Below are 25,959 nucleotides of genomic sequence, written 5' to 3'. Positions count from 1 at the left end.
GGTCGCCGATTAAATGAAGCGGCCTTGCTGTGGATGTACTGTGTCTTGCGACACTGCTTCTGACCCAGGGCGGTGGGCGGGGTGCAGGGATGACCCGTCATCCAGGAGGTGCTCAGATGAGAGGAAGGGTGGGAGGGGTGTGGAGTGTATTTGGGGATGAAATGGGTGGGAGTGTTTTTATGCCTTTCCCTTTTTGGCTACCTCCCTTGGAAGGGGGAAAAAGCCTTGGTATATGTATGTATGTATGTATGAGATGAAATGTCTGAGAAATATGGTAGGGATTACTAAGCTGGATAGAGTGAGAAATGAGGAGGTGAGGAGGAGAGCAGGGGTGGTGAGGGAGTTGGGAGATAGGGCTGATGAAAGAGTATTGGGATGGTTTTGACACATGGAAAGAATGAGTGAAGAAAGATTAGTAAAAGAGGTGTGGAAGGCAGAGGTGAAGGGAGTGAACATGAGGGGGTGACCAAGTATGAGATGGATGGATGGGGTAAGTGGGGCATTGGGAAAGATGGGGATGTCTGTTGAGGAAGAGAGAAGACAGAAGATAGGGGTGAGTGGAGAATGGTTGTGTATGGATGATGATGTGATGCATGGATACATGGAAGTGAGTGGGTAGGGATGGGCATGAAGGAGTACATGTGAATAATATTTTGACACAGTCTGAAGGGATTTCTCCCAGTTTTCTCTTATTCTGCATGAGGGGATAGAGAGGGGGGTTGCCAATTATATGAAGCAGTCTTGCTGTGAATGTGCTGTGTCTTGCTACATTGCTTCTGAGCCAGGGTAGTGGGCAAGATGCAGGGATGACCCATCATCCAGGAGAAGCCAAGAAAAGGGGGAGGGATGGTGAATGGGAGTGGAGTATGTGGGGATGAAATGGATGGGAGTGGATTTATGCCTTTGACTTTGGCTACCTCTCCTGTATGGGGGGGGAAAGTTCTTGGTATATGTAATTATATTTAAACCATATATGCATGAATATCAATACAATTTTCCTATCATATCTAATAAATTTGATACATCCAAGGTTTAATTATGTATTTTCTAACTAGGGCTAACAAAATATACTTTTATATATTGTATGAACAAACAACCACAGAAAGCCATGAATCTCTTGCAAGAGAGATCTAGGGCAATGGTTTGACATTCACCCATACAAAAGATTCACTGAGGAAAAACAACATGGCCAGCTCAACAAAGGAGCATATTATGGCGGGATTAGATTTACACAACATTTAATTTACAAATTTAAACCCTATGTGCCACACAGTCACCCCTTACTGAAATGGTGGTGATGATATCAATCACTAAATCAATCCATTGCCCCTGACCTCTCTTGAAAAAGACCTGCTGCCTTCAGGGAACTGGCAACAGCCTCTGGGTGGGACCAAAAGTCACTTAGAGAAGAGGTACTGTGCTGTTGTCTGAGGATTATTAGTGTGGGTCATGGCTGTATGAGGAGTTCTGTGTATTCGTGTTGTGTGTACATCTGGGGCAGTTTGAATCTGTGGCTAGACCTATTCAGTGTTGATACTGTATTAATGAAAGATGGTGTCCTGTGTGTAGGGGTGTTAGTGTGGTTCTAGTCTGGTATGTTTTTTTTTTTTCTGTGGGAGTTACATCTGGAGGTTTGTTGTTGGTCTTTCTTGAAAGACTTGTTTAACTCTCTGGATGTAAATATCTTTCTGTGGTCTGGGTTGTAGGTTGTGATAGATGTTTGAGTAGTATGCTGCTTGTATATCTTTTTTATTGTATCTGGTAGTGGTGCTTCTGAGATATAGTGTAAAGGGTGTATACTGTTTAAAGCTCTGGAATAAAATTGTGTTCCTGTCATTTTCATACGACGTTCTATTCAGAGGATTTAGTTTCTAAATGTAGGTGTCCCTTGTGGGTGGTTTTGGTGCATCCTGTTATTACTCTCAGTGCTCCAATCTGCAGTGTTTGTCCATTGTTAATGTCTGATTTGCTGATTGCTGGGAGCCATGCTGTGGAGGCATATTAGGAAAGTTCTTATGAAGTGTTTATAGATGACTATTAGAGACAAATTTTGTTTCACAAAAGTCTGTGCTAGAGATGGTTTTCAATAGGTTTGTTTTTTTGTTGCACTTTACTGTCAGGTCCTTGATATGTGTGCTCAATGTCATATGGATATCAAATGTCAGATCCAGAATTTCAGGATTCCTTTCCAATGGAAGGGTTTGGCATTTTGTTTCACTATGGGATGTTTTTTGATTCATGATTGTTTGGAGTGAGCAGTGTTACTGTTGAATTCTGGGGTGATACTTCCATTCTGTCATTTAGGAGCCATTGTTCCAGTTTGCTCAAGTATGTTTGAGCATTTTTTTTTTTTTTTTTGCTATTATTTTGTATTTAATGTGCTGGGCTATTACTGTCATCTGCATACAGGATAACTCAGGTGTTTAGTTCTGGTTCACGAGTTGGAAGATCACTCATGAAGAGGTTGAACAGCAATGGTGAAAGTATTGCACATTGAGGGACTCCATTGTATAGTATTTTTGTACCTGAGATATATCTGTTTAGAGTTACTCTGCATTGTCTTTCTGCTATGAAGTTGATTAACCATTTGTCATTGCTATGAATATTTGTCTCAATGATCTTTTTGAAAAGTATATGTCTGGAGACCTTGTCAAAAGCTTTGTTTATATGTATAACTACCACAACTGTTCTTTCTGATAGGGCTTTTTCATTGAGTCCTTCTAGAAGTTATGTGATATTTGTGAGCAGACAATGATGACAATGATGGTGATGACTGAATAACAAGAGGAAATTAAGGTTAGAAATCTACAAAAAGAACAATAATTACTTCCCTGCATTGGTGTAGTAGTAATATAATAATAATAGTAGTAGTAGTACTCTTTTCCTTTCTCCTCCCCTCCTGATCCCATCCCCCTTCTCCCCCTCCCACCCTCTTCCTTCTCCTTCTCCTTTCTGGCATATTCTTTTCCATAGTGTATCTCTTCTCCTGCTCCCTCTAAATCTGTATTACTTGCATACCCTTGAAACTCCCCACACCCTGGCTCTCTTTCTCTAGCAGCCCCTCTCATAATATCTGTGCAGTTACAATCCCAGACACCCCCTCCCATCACCCCTCTTATCCAAATGCTTTTTATCTCTTTCTCCATGTGTTCCCTCAAACATGAGAGAAAAGTTGTGAACTATCATCTGAGAATTGAGTACGGGCAAACCAGGGGATGAACCATAGATGACAATTGTAAGGAATTATAATATTATAGAGGTCTCCGAGACTGGCACAGGTGGGATCTGGTGGTGTTCAATTTAAGGGACCCAAGGACTAGGAATACCACTCGATATGGTCAGCAAACCATGCTGCATTTGCACAACAAAATTGCAGACAATGCGCATGCATCAAAGGTGGAAGAAGGTGCACAAATTGCAGAAGAGGAGGGGAATGCAGAAACTGGAGGGAGTAACAACTTCTGGAGGCAAGGAGCAGTCAACTGGGAAAGGATGTGGAGACTGTGGAGAATGGGAGGGATGTGATGGAGATGAATGTGGGTGGTGGTCTGGTGAGTGAGGGAAGAGGGAAGTGATCCCACAATATTGAGGTTGGAGGGCACCAGCCCATGCCATCAAGAGCAGCAGGGTGGGAAATGGGAGGGTAGATTCTGGCAGATGTAGCAACAGCCCATGGCTGAGGGATGGATGGATGATGCCTACAGTGATCTTTGAGCGCATCATGAGAGAGAAAGGATCTGGAGTCATGCTCTACACACCCAGGGAGTAACAGGACCATCAGGCTTAGATGCATCTGGATGGAAATATTTCAGCACCAGCCTATTTGGGACAACAGCGGAGAGACTGCAGGATGCCATCACTGGTTTGGCAAGGAAAATGGCTACTGAGGACTGTCAGAACCTTGAGGCATACACAGCGTACAGACTTATCACACTGGACAAGAAGCCTGGCTGTCATCCAATTGGTATAGGTGAGGTGCTGAGAAGAATAATAGGGAAAGCTATCATGGAGGTTGTATTTTAGGTGGATGGTGGAGGTGGATGGATGGGGTAAAGGGGGCTTTGGGGAAGAGGGGAATGTCTGTTGAGGAAGGACGGGAGAGGACAGAAGACGGGTGAATGGAGAATGGTTGTATATGGATGATGTTGTGATTGCATGAGGTGGAATGGGCAGGTGGATGGGGGGTGAGGTAGTATGTGTGAGCAAAATTTGACGCAGCCCGAAGGGATTTCTCCCCGTCCTCTCATTTTATGCAATGGGGGGACGGAGAGGGGGGGTTCACCAATTTAATGAAGCGGCCTTGCTGTGGATGTGCTGTGTCCTGCGACACTGCTTCTGATCCAGGGCAGTGGACAAGGTGCAGGGATGACCCGTCATTCAGGAGGTGCTAAGATAAGAGGGAGGGTGGAGGGGTGTGGAGTGTATTCAGGGATGGAATGGGTGGGAATGATTTTATGCTTTTTTCTTTTTGGCTACCTCCCTTGTAAGGGTGAAGAAGCCTTGGTATATGTATGTATGTATGTATCATGGAGGTCACAAAGGACAGAGTGCAAGAAGCAGCAGGTAGCCTTCACGTGTGTGCAGGGCAACAGGTAGGATACGAGGCAGCAATTCACACCATGAGGAGGATATTTGAACAACCAGACTGCAAAGCAGTCTTATTAGTCGATGCATCCAACACCTTCAACAACATAGAGAGGCTACTATACACAACAACAAAATCAAGTGCTCAGTTTTGGCCAAATGTGGAGAACACATACAGGGAACCAGCAAAGCTATTCATCAACATAAAGACACCAGGGTTAACAGGTAGCATATGCAGATGATCTCACGGGGGCAGGGAAAGTAGCAGATGTAAGAAAATGGTGGGGTCTGGTGCAGACACACAACCCAGACTTGAGTTATATCTCAAATGCAGAGAAGTCCATCCTCATAGTGAAGCCAGATTACTTTGACAAAACCAAAAATCTTAAAGATAGTGAAGTGAAGATAACTAAAGAGGGGAAAAGACATCTCGGTGTAGTGATCAGTTCTGAATCACACACCAAATCACCCAGGGCAGTGGACAAGGTGCAGGGATGACCCGTCATTCAGGAGGTGCTAAGATAAGATGGAGGGTGAAGGGGTGTGGAGTGTATTCAGGGATGGAATGGGTGGGAATGATTTTATGCCTTTTTCTTTTTGGCTACCCCCCTTGTAAGGGGGAAAAAGCCTTGGTATATGTATGTATGTATGTATATCAAAGACAAAGTTATTGAACTTCCATGAAGGATGGGGGAGTTTGGCATTTAAACCCTCTAAACCCTGCCAACATAGAACATCAAAACTCCCTGAAACTTACATCCTCCTTGACAAACTTTTCACAAGACCAACAGGAGACTAACGAAGATGAAATCAGAGAAATTAGAAGAAACATAACATAGGACAGGGAAGTGAGGCTGAGGGAGGAGCTTTGCACCCTATTATATCAGCTATTGAATCATATGAAAAGAAAGCAATGGCACAGGAAAATGGGGCATCCAATTGGCTGACAGCACTACCAATCAGGGCAAAGGGATTCAACCTAAACAACAGAGAATTCTGGGATGCCATGGCCTTGAGGTATGGATGGACACTGGAAAGGCTGTCTAACAGATGTTCCTATGGTACACAGTTTGATCCAAACCATGCAGTGATATGTAAGCAGGCTGGATTCATCTACATGAGACATGACGAGATAAGGGATCTCACTGCGCAAATGCTTCAGGAGGTATGCAAGGATGTGACCATTGAACCAACATTACTCCCACTAGGAGGGGAGACCTTCAGGCACCATACTTCCAACACATCACATGAAGCAAAAGTGGATGTCAGCATAAGTGGTTTCTGGACATGGAGATAACTGGCCTTGATATGCGAACATTTGATCCAATAGCCCCATTACAATAACCTAACTATTGAGGTATCCCACTCCTGGAATGAGAATGAGAAAATCAGGATGTACAAGGAACATATACAGAATGTAGACCAAGGCTCATTCACTCCAATAACCTTTACGACTTCAGGCGGGATAGGTCCAAGGGCAAAGGCATTCTACATTCATCTGGCAGAGGTGATGGCAGAAAAGAAAACCAAAAAGCAGCATTGTATCATGGATGAGCTGTAGACTGTCATTCTCACTCTTAAGGGGGTACGCGACACCTGGGGGGGTGAATTTGGTCAAGATATGGCATTTTTCAAAACTGTGTTCAAAATGTTCGTATACCACTTAGAAATAAATCCCGACAAATAATTTTCCAGCCGCGCGCAATTTAAAGGTCCTGGGTGAGGTTTAAAGGGACAGTTTTAAAGGCGCAACCCACACTAGAGGGAGGCGTGCCACTTAGGACCTTCAGGCGCAGCGAATAACGTTGAAATTTGATTGAATTTACACTCGCCCAGTGTATCAACGGCCAATACGATTGTGGAGGGGAAGGGAGGAAGGTGGAGGGAGAATATTTCGCCAACTTTGTGCGAAACTAAGCGTTAGTTACCGGATAGCTCTGAAAAGGGAAGTACGCATGTCTCATGAGCTCTCATTGCAATCTATTACTTTAGCTAGTACATATTACTCTTTAGTACAGTCATCATGGGTAGCAAAAAGAACAAAAGAACATCACAATGACAAAAAACAGCAGTTAAAGATGGCAAGCAGTCAAAGACGACTAAAGATCTCACCACCTCTCACTCCACCACCGCCCTCACCTGCACCTCTGTGACGGTGACAGAGGTAAAGGACAACATTAGACTAAACAATTCAAAGAGGAAGATTAAATCCAAAGAAGAAAGCAAGAGGAAAAAGATCAAGGCTATACAGGGAGAAGAAAGAAGAAGGGACATCATATGATGCTGGAGGGGGTGCCCTACCAACATAGATTGGCGAGGGGAATCTGATGAGGAAAGAGAAGGTGCCCACTACTGGAAAATAAACCTCTTTCCAATGATTTAGATACCCTGAAGACCCCCAGCAGAGAGGTTTCATATGAAGAAACCGCCAAAGGTGCAAAAAAGCAAATTATATGATGTTGTCGTCTGTGCGTCGTCACTACTGTGACATACTTATACTTTAGTTTTTCAGTATTTAAAGTACTTATAATTAAAATATGTTGATAATTTTTACTGTACTTACTTATTATATAATAAGAATTAAGCCATGAAAAAATCAGTCAAATTGGTGAAACTATAAGCAAGTTACAGATATATTCATATTTCAAGTTGCCATATCTCCGTTCGATATTTTTCTACTTTTTTTTAATCATAAAAAATCTAATATACATCAGATTTAGATGAAACTTACAGGGAATATTACTTTTAGTAACTGCTAGGGCCGATCGTTCGAATATTTTGAATAGGATGAAAGAATTCGGAGTAATAGTGGAAACGAGCAAAAAAATTGTATTTTTCACGATTTTTGCCAGACATTAAAATTGAAATGCCTGTATGCAAAAGTATAAAGGAAATTGTTCAATTACTCAATGACCGGCCCTAGGTGTGCCTACTGACTAATCATAGCCAAAACATAAAACAAATTGGTCCACGTATTATGGTGTTGTGCACTTTTAAATGTCGCTACTGGTATACGTACATGTGTACATGTGTACATACATCATTCTGCTTCACCTAAAATGTAGGCAATATGGATACCTATTTACCTGAGAAGTTTCAGCTCTTTACTCTAAATATTTTAGAAAATGACCTCCAGGTGTCGCGTACCCCCTTAAGATCAGCCATCCTATGCCTGAGAGGTACCAGGTCCCCGCCACCCAAATCAGCACATGTACAAAACCTCAATTTTGAACAGACTGTAGCAGATAGTAGGATAAATGAACTTCTGTATTAGGCTTCATTAAAACATATATAAAAGTGTAGTTGACCACAGTCATTGATGATAGAGGTGCCAATAAACTGTATCTGTGGGAGACAGATCCTGCTTTCACCACACAAGGATGGAGGTTGTTTATCATAAAAGCAGCATCGGCAGAAGCAGCAGATAGTTATCAGAGTTTCTTTCTGTTGTCCAAAGTCACTGTTTACAATGGATTTAAGTAGATTTGTTTTTTGTTGATTTTTTCTATTTGGTTTTTGACATGTGAGCTGAAATTCATACGAGTATCAAGCGAGGCTAAGAATTTTAAGGTTCTTTTCCAATGGAAGGATCTGGTCATTCAATTCTAATACATACATACATATACCAAGGCTTTTTCCCCCTTACAAGGGGGGTAGCCAAAAAGAAAATGGCATAAAATCATTCCCACCCATTCCATCCCTGAACACACTCCATACCCCTCCACCCTCCCTCTTATCTTAGCACCTCCTGAATGACAGGTCATCCCTGCAACTTGTCCACTGCCCTGGGTCAGAAGCAGTGTCGCAAGACACAGCACATCCACAGCAAGGCCGCTTCATTAAATCGGCGACCCACCCTCTCCATCCCCCCATTGCATAAAATGAGAGGACGGGGAGAAATCCCTTCGTGCTGCGTCAAATTTTGCTCACACATACTACCTCAACCCCCCCATCCACATCCACCCGCCCATTCCACCTCAGGCAATCACATCATCATCCATATACAACCATTCTACATTCACCCCTGTCTTCTGTCCTCTCCCATCCTTCCTCAACAGACATTCCCCTCTTCCCCAAAGCCCTCTTCACCCCATCCATCCACCTCATCCTAGGACGTCCCCTCATGTTCACTCCCTCCACATCTGCCTTCCACACCTCTTTTACTAGTCTTTCTTCACTCATTCTTTCCATGTGTCCAAACCATCCTACTATTCTTTCATCAACCCTATCTCCCACCTCCTTTTCCACCCCTGTTCTCCTCCTCACCTCCTCATTTTTCACTCTATCTAGCCTAGTAACCCCCATCATACTTCTCAGACACCTCATCTCAAACACATTCAAACTCCTCTCTTCTTCTCTTATGTTCCATCTTTCTGCCCCATACAGTGCTGTTGGCACAATCACTCCTTCATACAGTCTCCTCTTAGCATCCATTCCCAAATGTCTATTCCTCATTACACTCTTGAATCCACCAAGGCATTTACTTGCTTCTCTCAATCTACATTCTACCTCCACTTTCACTCCACCTTTCCCTGCCACATTTGCACCCAAGTATCTAAAACTATCCACTTCCTCCAGTCGCTCTCCCTTAATGCTCACTTCCAGTCTACTGCCACTTTCACCCCTTGTACATCTCATCACCTTACTTTTACCCACATTTATCTTTAGCTTTCTTCTATCACATACTCTCCCAAACTCTGCCACCAACTTCCTCAATCCCTCCTCCGATCCTGCCACAAGCGCAGTGTCGTCCGCAAACAACAGCTGGCTCACCTCCCACTTTTCTCCATTTTCTTTAACCATCTCCAATCCCTTGCCCACTACCCTTGCATTTACCTCTCGCACCACCCCATCCATGTATAAGTTGAACAGCCAGGGCGACATAACGCATCCTTGACGAAGTCCCACCTTTACCTTGAACCACTCACTCTCTCCATTTCCAATCCTGACACAAGCTCTACTATTCTCATAAAAACTCTTGACAGCTCCCAAAAGCTTTCCTCCTATCCCGTATATCTGCATAACCTCCCACAGTGCCTTTCTGTCTACCCTATCATAAGCCTTTTCCAGATCCATAAAAGCCCAAAAAACATCCTTCCCCTTTCCTATAGCTTTCTCACATATCTGTCTTACCACAAAGATCTGATCTACACAACCTCTACCTGTCCTAAATCCACACTGTTCCTCACCAATTACTCCTTCTGTTCCTCTCCTAATCCTCTCAACCAAGATCCTCCCATAAGCCTTCCCAACTACACTCAACAAGCTAATCCCTCTGAAACTACTACATTCACACTTGTCCCCTTTTCCCTTGTAAAGAGGAACTATACAGGCACTCCTCCAGTCCTCCGGCACTCTACCCTCTCTCCAACAAACATTAAATATCCTCACCAACCAGTCCACCATCACTGTACCTCCCTTTTTCAGACATTCCGCATGGCATCCATCCAGACCAGGTGCCTTACCTGCTTTCATCATCTTAACAACTGCCTTCACCTCATCCTTCCTTATTTCTCCTCCATTCTCCTCATTCATCACTCTCATTTTCTTCGCACTTCCCACTGCAGCAATCTTTCCTTCCCTATCCTCCTTCACATTTAGCAACTCCCTAAAATATTCTGCCCATCTTCCCCTTACTGCTTTCTCTTCCATTATCATCTCTCCATCTGCACCTTTTACCTTTTCTTCTCTACTTGATTCCCCTCCTCTTCCTCTCTTAATTTCTTTCCAAAACATCTTTTTATTACTTTCAAAATTTTCTGTCAAACTCTAACCCCATTTCACATCCACTCTCCTCTTTGCAACCTTTACCTTTTGCTTTACTTCTCTTTTCTTTTCTTTGTACGTCTCATATGACTCCCTCATCCTATTTTGTAACCAATCTGTGAAAGCTCGCTTCTTCTCTTCTACAACCTTTTTTGTTTCCTCATCCCACCATTCACTACCCTTTCTTCTATTTCCCCCTGTCCTTCTTGTTCCACACACCATCCTTGCACACTTTATGACTCCCTCCTTGAACCATCCCCATTCCTCCTCCACACCCAGCTCTACTCTACCCTTTACTCGCTCCCACTCCTCCTTCAGCTTCTTTCCGTACTCCTTCTCCTTTTCCTTCTAATTCAAAGAGTTCACTCTAAGAACCTCCCTACCTTTTGTCCCTTTCCTCTTCCTCCATCTATCCTCCACTTTCAACTTACCTTCCACCAAAAAATTATCTGATATTCCCCCACCCTCTCCCCTTAGCACATGTACATCCTTAACTCTTCCTATCATAATCCTATTTACCACTACATAATCCATTAGTGCTCTATCTACCACCCTCTCCCATGTGTACTTATGCTTGACTTTCTTCTGAAACGCAGTATTTGCTATCATCAACTCTCTTTCTAGACACATTTCCACCATCAACTCTCCACTACGATTCTTTCCTGGAACTCCACATTTCCCAACCACTCCATCGATTGGACCATTTCCCACCCTAGCATTAAGGTCTCCCAGTACTATCACATTGACATTTCTTCCCAAATCCTCTATGCATTCATTTAGATCTATCCAAAAGGCCTCCCTTTCTTCTACACTCTTCTCACTGCCAGGCCCATATGCACTTACAAAGACCCACATCTCCTTCCCCAGTTTCACCTTCATCCACATTATCCTTGAGGAAACCTCCTTCCACTCCACTACCCGTTTACCTATCTCTTCACTTACTAGAATAGCCACCCCTTCCCTCCCTCACCCTCTCTTCACTCCTGATAACCTCCCACTTACACTCCCAAACTTACACTCACCCTTCCCTTTCAACTTAGTTTCACTCAAAGCCAACACATCCATCTTTCTTCTCACAAACATACTACCTATCTCTTCCCTTTTACTCTCATCTGTACTACATCCACGCACATTAAAAGACCCAATTCTAATAGTTTTTTTTTTGTTTTTTTTCATAACTGCCTGATATAAGCAACATTACTGTTGATTTCTGGGGTGAGGCTTCTATTATTTTTAAGACACTGTTCTAGTTTGTTCAAGTTTGCATGGGTGTTCTTTGCTGTTATTTTGTATTCATTATGTTGGATTATTATTGTCAAGTCATTTGTATACAAGAGAACTTTGGTGTTTAGTTTTGGTTCTGGAGTTCAGAAATCACTTGTGAAGAGATTGAACAATGATGGTGAAAGTATTGCACCCTGAGGCATTGAATAGTTTTGGTTATTTTGAGCTACTCTGTACTGTCTTCCTGCCATAAAAATAGTTAACCAGTTTCTTGTTGTTGTTATGAAATGTCTGACCCAGTAATTTTTTTTGTATAGTACATGTCCAGGGCCTTTGTCAAAAGCCTTGCTTATATCAATGGTTACCATAACTGTTCTTTCTGATGGGTCTTTTTTACTAAATCCTTCCAGCACTTGTTATGTGATGTTTGTGAACAGTGTGTATATATATACCATAAGGCTCTATACTCTTTATAAGGGGAATGGCCAAGTCAAAGCATACACCTAAACCTTCACCTATCCTGCACCCATCTTAAATCTATTTGTTGTCCCTTCTATCTTAGCTCCTTGTGGATAAAGGATTGTCTTTCTCCCCTACTTATTGCTCAGGTCAAAGGCAATGCAGCAAAATACACCACTTCCACAGCTGGGAACTACAGCCAAAGTTGGTTTATCAATCTGCTTCATTACATGGCAATTCTCCCCCTTCATCCATTTAAGAATTCACAGAGCAGAAAAGATCCTTGTGGAGTAATGATGGCCATCCCAGCTCCCCACCTACTGACTGGGTCAGAAGAAATGCAGGAAGACTGACCCAGGCACTGGGTGGAGGGCAGGAATGCCTTTTATCAACATGGAAACAAGATAAAAGGGAAATTTCTACACACTCATTTCAATTGATCTGAAATACTTCTCTCTTCACTTTTCTCACTACTTAAGCCATATGCTGTTTAATGGCTTTTTCCCCCTTACAAGGGAGGTAGCCAAAGTCAGACATATTACTATTATTTTGTAAGCACAAAAATATCATACTTAAAATAATAATAATGACTAAAATAAAATACATACTTATACCAAGGGCTTTTTCCCTTTTACAAGGGAGGTAGCCAAAGTCAAAGGCATAAATCTGCTCCCAACCATTTCATCCCCACATACACCACTCCCATTCACCACCCCTCCCTCCCTCTTTTCTTGGCTCCCCCTAGATGATGGGTCATCCCTGCATCTCACCCACTGCCTTGGGTCAAAAGCAATGCAGCAAGAAATATGTATGTGATATGGTTTAATGTCACAAACTCCCCCCTACCGGAAGGCTAGGATGGTGCCCCTCACAGAGGGCTTTGTAGCGTGGAATTTAATGAACCATGCCCTTGCTTCAACTTCACCGGTGGTAGGATTCGAACCACCATCCCCTCGACCTTCGCTGCCCTAACCTTCTCAGCCAGTGAGTTTACTAGGTTAAAAAAACAAAAATAATAAATAAACAAATAAATAATAATAATAACAATAGCAATAATATCCCTTAAAACTTACCTGAAGAAAAGCAACTCTATGATGTGAAAATGATATAATCTGTTCAGTTTCAACATAGTTTGCAACTCTTCCACTTTCATCTACACCTCTTCTTTTGTACCTTGTTCCTGCTCTGTGACGACTTCTTCGTGATATTAAAGACAGGGTATAGGCATCCTTTTTCTGAAATAAATATGCAGGTAATTAAACATTTGTCACACATAAAAGATCTGTGACTTCTTAATCCTCCCTCAACTTATGCATCACTATCTGCAAAAAAAGTTGGCTTAGCAAGGAAGAAGGACATCCTAACCCTTTTCACGACCATCAGGGACTAATGATAGCTACCTGCTTGTGGTGGTCCTGTGAGACACATCAGAGCATAATTTCCCCAAGTGCTTGTCCTCAAACCCCACAAACTCTATCCCTATCTGGATGTGCAGCACCAAGACACTAACAATAAATATCCACACTTGGCCCAAGATCTACATGAACTATCTTTCCTCCATTTCTTCACATAATTAGAGCAGACAACCAGTGACTGCTTCAATCTTTACTAGTTGGTGATACAAAGAGCCACACTTATACAAAGGATTACAGAGGCAGAGCATGCCAACAGGAGACCTTTTGGTCCATATCTAGGTCAGATGCGAAAAAATCATAATAATGATAAATGAATAAATAAAAACTATAATAATGTAAATAATAAATAAAATACATAAATGCATAGGTATAGTTAAGTAATAAACAAACAGGTAAATAGTAAATAATAATAAATTGACATACACATATACCAAGGCTTTTCCCACTTACAAGGAAGGTAGCCAAAGAGGAAAAGGCATAAAACCATTCCTCCCCATTCCATCCCTAAATACACTCCACTCCCCTCCACCCTCCCTCTTATCTTAGCACCTCCTGGATGACGGGTCATCCCTGCACCTTGTCCACTGCCCTAGGTCAGAGGCAGCTGTTGCAAGATCCAGCACATCCACAGCAAGGTTGCTTCATTAAATCGGCGACCCCCCCTCTCCGTCTCCCCATACAGAAAAGGAGAAGATGGGGAGAAATCCCTTCGGACTGCATGAAATTTTTCTCACACAAACTACCTCACCCCCCATCCTCCCACCCATTCCACCTCATGCATCACATCATCCATATACAACCATTCTCCATTCACCCGTCTTCTGTCCTCTCCCGTCCTTCCTCAACAGACATTCCCCTCTTCCCCAAAGCCCTCTTCACCCCATTCATCCATCTCATCACTCCCTCCACATCTGCCTTCCATACCTCTTTTACTAGTCATTCTTCACTCATTCTTTCCATGTGTCCAAACCATCCTAATACAGTAAAAGCCCTCTTATCCGGCATTCAGGTATCCAGCATAGTTTTTCCGAGCATTAAAATCTATAAAAATCTATATGAAATAAATACAAATCGATAAAATTTCCCGCGCGAGGCTTTAATTGTTCCCGCCATCACCAGACACACCACTGTCTGGGTCACTTTTGCACCACCTGCCACAGCCCACCGCCCACGCTGTTCAGTCTCACATGTGCCACGTTTGTGTTTGTCTCCGCTCAGTTCAGCTAAACTTTCATCATGCCCAAGGTTGATAAATGGAAACGTGTTGTGCTTATACTTAGGCAGAAGGTGGACATTTGCAAACGTTTAGAGAAAGGGGAAAACAGAAAAATACTCATGGACGAATTTGGCATAGGCTCATCAACCATCTACAATATCAAGGCCCAATTGAAGAAGTTACATGAGTTTATGAAGGGGACAGATACCCCAAAAGCTGCTGAAAACAGTCACACTTTACAATATCAGCGTGGTGACGCCACAATCATGTGATGCTTTGTTTATGTTACGGTATGTGATACTATATGTTAACTGACATTAACCACTTCCATAAGGTGACTCCTACGTAGGCGGCATGAGGAGCAAGTGGGTACTCGATGATGTCGATGTCGGCATCTTGATTATATTTATTGTAGTCGTACCTACGTAACTTCCATTCTCTCTAAACTGGCTTCATCATATTTTCTATGGTTATCAAAAGGCACGGGTGAAAGAGAACGAACAATTGAGCACCGACTTTATTTTTTATAATGCGATTATTATGACGCAACATCGCACGTCGGACAGCTAATGCTGCCAGATGTGCGATATGTCCCGGAGTAAAGAGGTTAATAGTGAATAAAGGGGGTGATTGTAGACATATTTCTGTACCCCTTCACTCACTTTAGCAACCCCTTCAAGTACAGTAGAAGCCTGATTTAACGGATATCAATTTAGCAGAAGCTCAAATTAGCGAACTGCAAATAGCAATAATGAAAATGCTCAACTTAGCGGAAATGGTCCGCTAAGTTGACCATTTTCCGCTATCTGGCCAGACGTGTGTCTACGGAAATAGCTCAATTTAGCAGGAACGGTCCGGTAAGTAGAGCATTTTCCGTCAACTGCTCACATGCGTGTCTCAGAGTCCAATGTTACCAGATTGTGGTGGTGGAGTCAAGGAAAAATTTATAATTTAGTATTTTGGAGGTATATAAATATATATATATATAAATATATATATATATATATTTATATATATACTGTATATATATATATATACTGTATATACGTACTATAATACTGTATATATACAATAATATATAATTCAGTATATGTATAAAGTATAATTCTAGCAGAAATATATTCAAGTAGAAATAGACGGTATAATAGGAAAACAAAATAATGAAACAGTAAGTTGATGGGAAAATTCAAAATCAGTACGCGAGAGTAATCACCACGAAAAACACTTCTATAACAACAAACTACATTTTCTGCAACAACACAACAATAACACTCACTATCCAAAAACCAACTGCCCAGTCCTATTAATCGCTAGAATTATGTACATTGAACCAAACACGAAGCTATGACTAATATTCCCCGAAATTCAAAGACACCTCATATCATTGTTATACGACACACACACACACACGTTGCAACAAATTACTGCACGTTGCTGTTCGTTTGCAATTCATGATTGTGCTGCCTATAATTCACTTACAATAATATATATACTGTATGTGTGTGTGTGTACACTAGGGAATTTTTAGGTACGTATCATTTTTACAATCCGCTCTGGCAACACTGTTACACCAACGCTCACTCGCTCAATTTAACAGAAAATTCACTTTAGCGGACTGGACCTTGGCTGAATTAGTTCGTTAAATCAGGCTTCTACTGTATCCGGAATTTTTGAGTATCTGGCATGCCTTTGGTCCCAGTGATGCCGGATTAGAGAACTTTTACTGTACTCTTTCATCAAAGCATGTAACTAATAATAAATGAGATTCAAACAAATAATATAAATGATATAGACCATGGACTAAAAGCTACTGTTTCCAAATTTGCTGATGATACAAAACTGTGCAGAATGGCAAATGATCACTTAAATCAGTTAGATATTCAAGAAGATTTAATTAAATTACAGTAATGGTCTGAAAAGTGGCTAATGAAATTTAACACAATTAAATGCAAAGTAATACACATAGGTAAAAATAACAGTAAGTACGATTACAAGTTATTTGGAAATTCGTTAACAAAAGTGGATAGGGAAAAAGATCTCGGCGTAATTATCAGTAACGATCTCAAATCATCCAAGCAGTGTATTTCAGCCTCTGAGAAAGCAAATAAGATTCTGGGACTGATTGCGCGATCTTTTGATTTTAAAAGTCCATCACTCGTTAACAAGCTATATAAATCGTTAGTTCGTCCACTTTTGGAATATGCTGTTTCCGTATGTTCACCGAATCTCATTAAAGACATTGACAGACTGGAAAAAGTACAACAGCGAGCCACAAAACTCATTTCCAAATATAAAAAATAAATCATACAAAAATCAACTAAAACATATGAATCTGTTTTCTCTAAAAAAGTGTAGACTCAGAGGTGACTTGGTACAGGTCTTTAAAATTCTAAAGGGAATTGACAACATCAAAAGTGACCAAATGTTCACACTGAATGAGAATCAGACAAGAAACAATGGTCTCAAACTGTCCAGAAATAGATTCAATTTGGAAGTAGGTAGAAACAACTTTGCCAACCTTGTAGTTAATGAATGGAATAAACTTCCTGCACAGGTAGTGCAATGTAGTTTAGTTCGAAGCTTTAAAATCATTTAGATAAACACCTAAGCAAGATGCTGTAATGATTATAATATATTTCATATTATTTGTTTTTGTTTTGTTATCATTTGTCTGTTTTGATTTTCATTTATTATTAGTTAGGTCAATTCATTATTATTTACTATTCACCTGTTTGTTTATTATCTAACTATACCTATGCATTTATTTATGGAGGAATGGGCAGGGGGGTGGGGGTGAGGTGGTATGTGTGAGCAAATTTTGACGCAGCCCGAAGGGATTTCTCTCCGTCCTCTCCTTATATGCAAGGGGGGAAGGAGAGGGGGGGTCGACGATTAAATGAAGCGGCCTTGCTGTGGATGTGCTGTGTCTTGCGATACTGCTTCTGACCCAGGGCGGTGGGCAAGGTGCAGGGATGACCCGTCATCCAGGAGGTGCTCAGATGAGAGGGAGGGTGGGAGGGGTGTGGAGTGTATTTAGGGATGAAATGGGTGGGAGTGATTTTATGCCTTTCCCTTTTTGGCTACCTCCCTTGAAAGGGGGAAAAAGCCTTGGTATATGTATGTATGTACATTATTATAGTTTTTTTTTTACATCCGACCTAGATATGGACCAAAAGGTCTCCTGTCGGTATGCTCCACCTTTGTAATCCTTTGTAAACATACAAATGATAACAAAACAAATAAACATATAATATAAAATAAATGATAGTCATTACAGCATCTTGCTTAGGCGTTTATCTAAATGATTCTTAAAGCTTCGAACTGAACTACATTGCACTGCCTCTGTAGGAAGTTTATTCTGTTCATTAACTACATGGTTGGTGAAGTTTTTTCTACCCACTTCCAAACTAAATCTATTTCTAGACAGTTTGAGACCATTGTTTCTTGTCTGATTCTCAGTGAAAATTTTGTCATTTTTGATGTTGTCAATTCCCTTTAGAATCTTAAAGACCTGTACCAAGTCACCTCAGAGTCTATGCTTTTTTTAAGAAAAACAGATTCATATGTTTTAGTCGATTTTCATGATTTATTTTTTATATTTGGAATTAGTTTTGTGGCTCGCCATTGTACTTTTTCCAATCTGTTAATGTCTTTAATGAGATTCTGTGAACTTATGGAAACAGCATATTCCAAATGTGGATGAACTAACGATTTATATAGCTTGTTAATGAGAGATGGACTTTTGAAGTCAAAAGATTGCACAATCAGTCCTTGAATCTTGTTTGCTTTCTCAGAGGCTGAAATACACTGTTTAGATGATTTGAGATCATTACTGATAATTATGCCGAGATCCTTTTCACTATCCACTTTTGTTAACGAATTTCCAAATAACTTGTAATCGTACTTACTGTTATTTTTACCTATGTGCATTACCTTGCATTTACTTGTATTAAATTTCATTAGCCACTTTTCAGACCATTGCTGTAATTTATCTAAATCTTCTTGAATATCTAATTGACTTCAGATCATTTGCCATTCTGCACAGTTTTGTATCATCAGTAAATTTGGAAACAGTAGATTTTAGTCCATGGTCTATATCATTTATATATACTATGAATAGAAGTGGCCCTAGAACAGAACCCTGAGGAACTCCAATGGTAACATTTTTCCATCTAGAAGTTTTTCCATTAAAACAATTCTCTGTTTTTGATCATTCAACCAATTATTAGTCCAATTTAATAGGCTATCACTTATTCCGTGTGAAGATAATTTAGTAAGTAGTCTTTCATGGGGGACAGTATCAAAAGCTTTTGCAAAGTCTAGATACCCGGTGCATTAAATCAATATTGTTTCTTTTGTCATAATTCAAGATAACTGTGTTGTAGAATTTGAGTAAGTTAGTCACGCAAGAACGTTTCCATCTGAAACCATGCTGGGTATCACTTATCAAATAGTTACTTTCTACATCATGTTCGATAGCATCTCTGATGATAGTTTCCATAATTTTTCCTACGATTGAGGTCAAACTTATAGGCCTGTAGTATTTGGATTCTTTTTGTCACCTTTTTTGAATATGATAGTAACGTTAGCTAGCTTCCATTCTCTTGGGACATGTCTGGATATGATGGATTTCTTGAAAATAATTTCTAATGGAACAACAATCTCATTTTTCATTTCCTTTAAGACTAGTAAAAGAGGTATGGAGGGCAGATGTGGAGGGAGTGAACATGAAGGGACGTCCTAGGATGAGGTGGATGGATGGGGTGAAGGAGGAGGGGAATGTCTGTTGAGGAAGGACGGGAGAGGACAGAAGACAGGGGTGAATGGAGAATGGTTGTATATGGATAATGTTGTGATGCATGAGGTGGAATGGGCGGGGGGATGAGGGATGAGGTAGTATGTGTGAGCAAAATTTGATGCAGCCCAAAGGGATTTCTCCCTGTCTTCTCCTTTTATGCATGGGGGGATGGAGAGGGGGGGTTGCCGATTTAGTGAAGCGGCCTTGCTGTGGATGTGCTGTGTCTTGCGACACTGCTTCTGACCCAGGGCAGTGGACAAGGTGCAGGGATGACCCGTCATCCAGGAGGTGCTAAGATAAGAGGGAGGGTGGAGGGGTGTGGAGTGTATTCAGGGTTGGAATGGGTGGGAATGATTTTATGCCTTTTCCTTTTTGGCTACCCCCCTTGTAAGGGGGAAAAAGCCTTGGTATATGTATGTTAAGATTCTTGGATGCCAACCATCAGGCCCTGGTGTTTTATTAACTTTGAGTTTCTCTATACACCTTTTAATTTTTTCTTTTATATTTACCATACCAAGTTTACCCTAGACTTTTCACAGGTTTCAGTTTGGAGTTCACTTTGAGGTGTTTCATTTACAAATACGGAGCTAAAATAATTGTTTAAAATATCACACATTCCTTCATTTAAATATTCAAGTTGACAGTCAGCAGATAATAGTGGACCAATGTGATTCCTATCAACCTTTTTATCTCTAATGTAACTATAGAATTCTTTGGGATTCTCTTTGGATTTACCAGCGATATTCATTTCATACTGTCATTTTCATTTATTGTCTTTTTTAAATCTCTCTGTATTAATACATAACTTTGATAGTCATTAGATGCACCCGAGCACTTGTATTTCTTATAAGCCTCTTTTTAGCAATACTTTTTTCAGTTTCTTTGTCAAGCCATTTTGGGCGAGCCTGATTTGGGGGACATCTGTCCTTAAAAAGGTTGTAAGTATGAATTATCTTAGTAAGCATATTTTGAAATATTTCCCACATCTGATTTACAGGTCTTTCACTTAATTTTGCCTCCCAATCTGTAAGCTGAAGCTCATGATGTAGTCCTATGAACTGAGCTTTACTGAAATTGGGTATTTTAAAACAGAAGTCTCTAATTTTTAGTAGTTTCAACCTAATTTGTGATTGCTACCGTATTTTACGGCTTACAAGACGCACTTTTTTTCCTAAAAAATACCCTGAAAAATGCTAATGCATCTTCCAAGACGAATGTTGTACTGTATTGTAAGGCAACATCCAGGCTCATGCAAGCTTGGACATTTGACCGATAGCGACCTGGATTTGTATGTTGAGTCATTACACTATGATGTTAGCTTAAGTACTATTTAATTCAACCTTTTATATTATGTAAACTCAGTAATTAGCTGTTACAAGTATTTCCAATACCATAATCCTTCCTGGAGCCTACTCGGCGTATGGAGAAAACGGGCCATTCCCTCGTCTCATAGTAACACACACACACACACATACACACGAACGCACGCAAATGCCAGGTGCCTTTATCAGTTACCACCAGGCTATCACACGTGTCATAAGATTTTTTGTCCTGGAAATTATCACCCATGGCTAGTTCATCAAAACGGTTTAGTTATACTATCGCATACAAGCTACAAGTTGTACGATATGCCAAAGAACACTGGAAAAGAGCAGCAGAAAGACACTTTGGACCACCACCTACCGAAAAAATTATTCGGCAGTGGAGTTTTATATATCTACCTCCATATTTTTGACATTTTTATCTTATTTTCATGAAAATAAAACCACCCTTGGACAATGAAAAATGTATAGTATATTTACTAATCACCAACCAGTATCATCACCATACAAACAAAATCGGACAACTGATTTTGTAATGTAAACAATACGTCCAATATGTGTCGTCCTTGCTTCTTATATTTTTGTGTTCAGTGGTCGGGTATATGGTGAATGTGTTCTTGTATGAGAATGACTTTTTTTTTTTTCTTAGAAATTTCTTTCAAATATTAGGCTGTGTCTTCCAAGATGCAGCGTCTTGCAAGCCAAAAAATACGGTATTTGCAACAGTTTCACCGACTTCTACATCGGTTATCATGCTTTCACGGCTAGTGATCAATAGATTGAGTAAGTTTCCATGTTTTGTGGGCTCTTTTACATGCTGAACTAAGTAACTGTCACCGAGAAAATCAATCAAGCGACTACCTATATGCCCATGTTCAAGGGTCATCCAATCAATGTCAGTAAAATTGAAATCACCCATTATCAATAAATCCCGGATGCAGAAACTACACAGTTCTTGAAACAACAGTTTGTTATCTGCTAATGATAATGTCTTTGGCCTATATATTACACCTACATTCATTTTTTGTCCATTTGTTTGGATTAATTCTACCCACAAACTATCATATGCAGCCTGTTTCACTTTCTCTAAAACACAAGCATGGACATTGTTTTTAACGAATAACAGAATACCCCCACCTTTCTTGTGGTTTCTGTCCTGATGAAAGTGTTTAAATCCCACATTATTAAATTCAGCTTCAAACTTTTTACCATTTAACCATGTCTCTGTTATTCCTATCATATCAAGATTTTTGCTTTTGACATGCGCCTGTATTTCTTGGAATTTGTTCCTAATACTATGAACATTAAAGTACATGGTTTTAAGAAACTCGTGATTATTTCTTTTTGACACATTTTGAGTTTCAATATCATGGCTTACATCATAATTATGTTCTTTATTGACACCTTCCTCTATATTGATATTTGGTCCTTCAATGACATTCAATGCCATATTAACATTTCCCCCATCACAGACACCTGGTCGCTCACTGTCATCCAATCTCTTTTGTACACTTTATCCACCATGTCACCGCGTTTCACACCGGCCACCCGTTGTTCATTGACATTCTGTCCGGCATCCCTTCCTAAAATTATATTTTGTCCTCCAGAGACATTATATCCTACCATGATATTTTGTCCTACACTATCATTACATCCCGTCATGATCTTTTGTCCTCCATTGTCATTACATCCCATCATGATCTTTTGTCCTCCATTGTCATTATATCCCATCGTGATATTTTGTCCTTCAATGACATTCTGTCTGACATCCCTTCCTAAAATTATATTCTGTCCTCCACTGATATAGCCTACCATGATATTTTGTCTTCCACTATCATTACATTCCATCATGATATTTTGTCCTCCACTATCATTACATCCCATCGTGATCTTTTGTCCTCCACTGTCATTACATCCCATTGTGATATTTTGTCCTTTGACATTACATCCTAATGTAATATTTCGTCCTCTACCGACATTATATCCTAAAATTATATTTTGTCCTATACTGGCATATTGTTCTACATTATTGCTATACTCTACTCTGTTTTCCCCAGTACACTCTATTTCCCCTTCCCTTTGGGTTTCTACCCCAAAAAAGGAACTAGTTCATTACAAACTCCCACAATGAGGTTTGTAAGAACATCTTTGCCTCTGCGGGTAAGGTGGATCCCATGAGAAGTGTAAAGGTTATGACGCTTGGAAAAGAGATACCAAGGATCAAGAAAGTGGTATCCCAGTTGTGTGCACAATTGTGATATCCTCTCATTGATCCCTATGGCTGTACAAGTCAATCCAATCCATTGCTCCAACCCTGCACTCTATAACAAGGTACAATAAGTAAATACATACACACCAAAAGGCCTTTTCCCTTTTATAAGGGGTGTGGCAAAGTCAGAGCATATGTCCACTGTACATCCATCAATATGAGGAAATAGAAAGACCAATGTAAACATGTACATACATAAATATACCAAGGGTTTTTCCCCCCTTATAAGGGAGGTAGCCGAAGTCAAAAGGCATAATTGCACTCCCACCCATTTCATCCCCACCTCTCCCTCCTTCCCTCTTTTCTTAGCTCCTTCTGTAAACAGATGCAGGGATATGTAAACACATACATACGCATGAACCACAGGCTGGAACAGACATCTAGAATGAGCTCTGAAGTGCAGTGCTTTTTCAGTAAGTTTGGAGGAAACACCTAGTTTTGTATTTGTATTTCAGGATAGGGAGCTTTGTTTATTGAGTGACCAAAATGATAAAATAGAGTAATTCCACATTAATGGTCAATACACAAAATGGAGAAAGAAGAAAGACAAAAATATAGTGAACCAACAATGAGAAGACAATGTAAGCAGGGTGGAATCACCATTAGGGGTCATACCAAAAATCAGTTGCAATATGGAAACCCCGAAATTGAATCACAGATTTGAAAATAATGTTTTATCAGGGTTTATAAAAGAAAGTGGAATACTAGGTAGAGGTTTAGAGTTGGAAAGAGAATCAAGGTTTAAAGATATAAGAAATCAGGAGATTACAGAATTGATAAATGAAATTATTGGTATTAAAGAAAAACATAATGTAGCTAGATATCAAAGAGAAAAAGAGGAAAAACTAATTGCAAAAGAAATTCTGAAAGAGATACAAGAGGAGGGACAAGTAATGGAAAAAGAAATTGAAGTGCATAAAATGGGACTATACTATAAAGAAAAAATAGACCACTAAAAATTAAGGTCTCAAATTATAGTGGGAGTACTAATGAAAACAGCAAAGTTGGAAAAAAGAGAAAATTACAAAAATGTATGGATGAAAAAGAAATGAGTGATGAGGAAAAAGAGAGGTAAAAGACACTAAGAAATGAAGCAAATGAAAAAGAATGAGAAAAGAACAGAGACCAAAAAGATTGATTTTTTTTTCTTTTGGAGAGTATTATACCCAAGGCTGAGAAAATGGTATATAAAAATATAAATAAATAAAAATAGAAAATAAAAATAAACAAGAAAGGTGAAAGATAAAAATTAAAAATAATGTATACCAACATAGATGGCATGATTTCAGGACTAAATTAATTAAACAACTACCTGACAGAAGAGAAACCAGTTATAATGGAAATTGTGGAGATGAAATTAAAAGGTCCACTACCACCTAATATGTGGGACAAGGTTTATACAACCATTGGATGAAAAATAGAAAGAAGAAACAGGGTGGAGTCATGTTTTTGACTAAGAAAGGATTAAATGTGACAAAGATAACAGAAGGAAATAAATAATGTGGAATTGATTATGATAAAAGTTGAAAACAGTGATATGAAAAGTAGAAAATTTGTAGTAATATATATGGCACCAAAACCACATTCTTGGACAGAGTTGGAAGACACAAAGTAAGCATTAAATGAATTACTGAAAGGAGGAAACAGTAATTATGGGTGACTTTAACTCAAAAGATACATGTTGGGAAGAGATGACAGTGAAAGGTGGAGAAGACCTTTGGGGAAATATACTACTGAATATGACCATTGAATACACAATGACTCAACAGGTAAAGAAAAATACCAGATATAGAAACAATGAAGAACCATTGAGACTAGACTTAATATTTACGTCAGAGCCTTAAATTGGAGATAAAATGGAATACAAGACACCAATTGGGAAGAGTGACCACATACTAATAGAGTTCAAACTAGAAGAACAAACTGTTTTGGGAAGAAAAGAAAAACACAGAAAAGTAAGACTAATGAACAACAAAATGGATTTTGAGAAACTCAGAATTTTTTTTCAAAAAGTAAATTAGGAAAACTTCTTAAATGAAGAAAGATGGAAGAGAAATGGAACATACTGAAAGAAATTTATAAAGAAGGAACAGATAAATACGTACCAAAGCAGAAACTGGAAAGGATGTACATTGAGTGTTGGTACACCAAAAAATGTAGTGAGGCTAACGATAGAAGAGACAAAGCTTGGAAAAGATAGACAGAAAATGGGTAAATGGCAAATGTATACCAAACTAAGAACTATGTAAAAATACATAGGGAAGAAAAAAGAGACTATGAAAAAGACATAATAGACAAATGTAAGGATCACACAGGGAAGAAAAAAGAAACTATGAAAAAACAAAACATAATAGACAAATGTAAGCATCGACCTAAACTATTCTACAGGTATGTAAATGATAAATTAAAAAATAAACAAGAAATAGTGAAACTGCATCAAGGGAATGAAGAATATATAGATGTAGAAATAACTGAAATTATGAACAAACATTTTAAATCTGCATTTACAATTGAAAATCGATTAAGAGAAGCGAGTAAATGCCTTGGTGGATTAAAAAGTATAATGAGGAACAGACAATTGGGAATGGATGCTAAGAGGAGACTGTATGAAGGAGTGATTGTGCCAACAGCACTGATGGGGCAGAAACAGGGAACATAATAGAGGAAGAGAGAAGGAGTTTAAATGTGCTTGAGATGAGGTGTCTGAGAAGTATGATGGGGGTTACTAGGCTGGATAGAGTGAGAAATGAGGAGGTGAGGAGGAGAACAGGGGTGGTAAGGGAGTTAGGAGATAGGGTTGATGAAAGAGTATTAGGATGGTTTGGACACATGGAAAGAATGAGTGAAGAAAGACTAGTAAAAGAGGTATGGAAGGCAGATGTGGAGGGAGTGAACATGAGGGGGCG

At 39.8% G+C, this 25,959-nt stretch overlaps 1 protein-coding gene across 2 annotated transcripts in view; it reads right to left on the bottom strand.

Annotated features, from left to right (window-relative positions):
- sp3 (phosphatidylinositide phosphatase spermathreecae) overlaps positions 1–25,959 on the bottom strand; it is a 183,581-nt gene that overhangs the window by 97,538 nt on the left and 60,084 nt on the right. For both annotated transcript variants that reach the window (XM_076187778.1, XM_076187779.1), the window contains exon 7: positions 13,107–13,268. In XM_076187778.1, the coding sequence (XP_076043893.1) occupies positions 13,107–13,268 (162 nt within the window). The remainder of the gene's footprint in view (positions 1–13,106; positions 13,269–25,959) is intronic.

The sequence above is a fragment of the Oratosquilla oratoria genome, chromosome 7 (genome assembly GCF_046742065.1).
Source record: "Oratosquilla oratoria isolate Oo_2021 chromosome 7, ASM4674206v1, whole genome shotgun sequence".
In the NCBI taxonomy this organism is placed as follows: domain Eukaryota; kingdom Metazoa; phylum Arthropoda; class Malacostraca; order Stomatopoda; family Squillidae; genus Oratosquilla; species Oratosquilla oratoria.
This window is presented reverse-complemented; position numbering and strand designations above follow the sequence as displayed.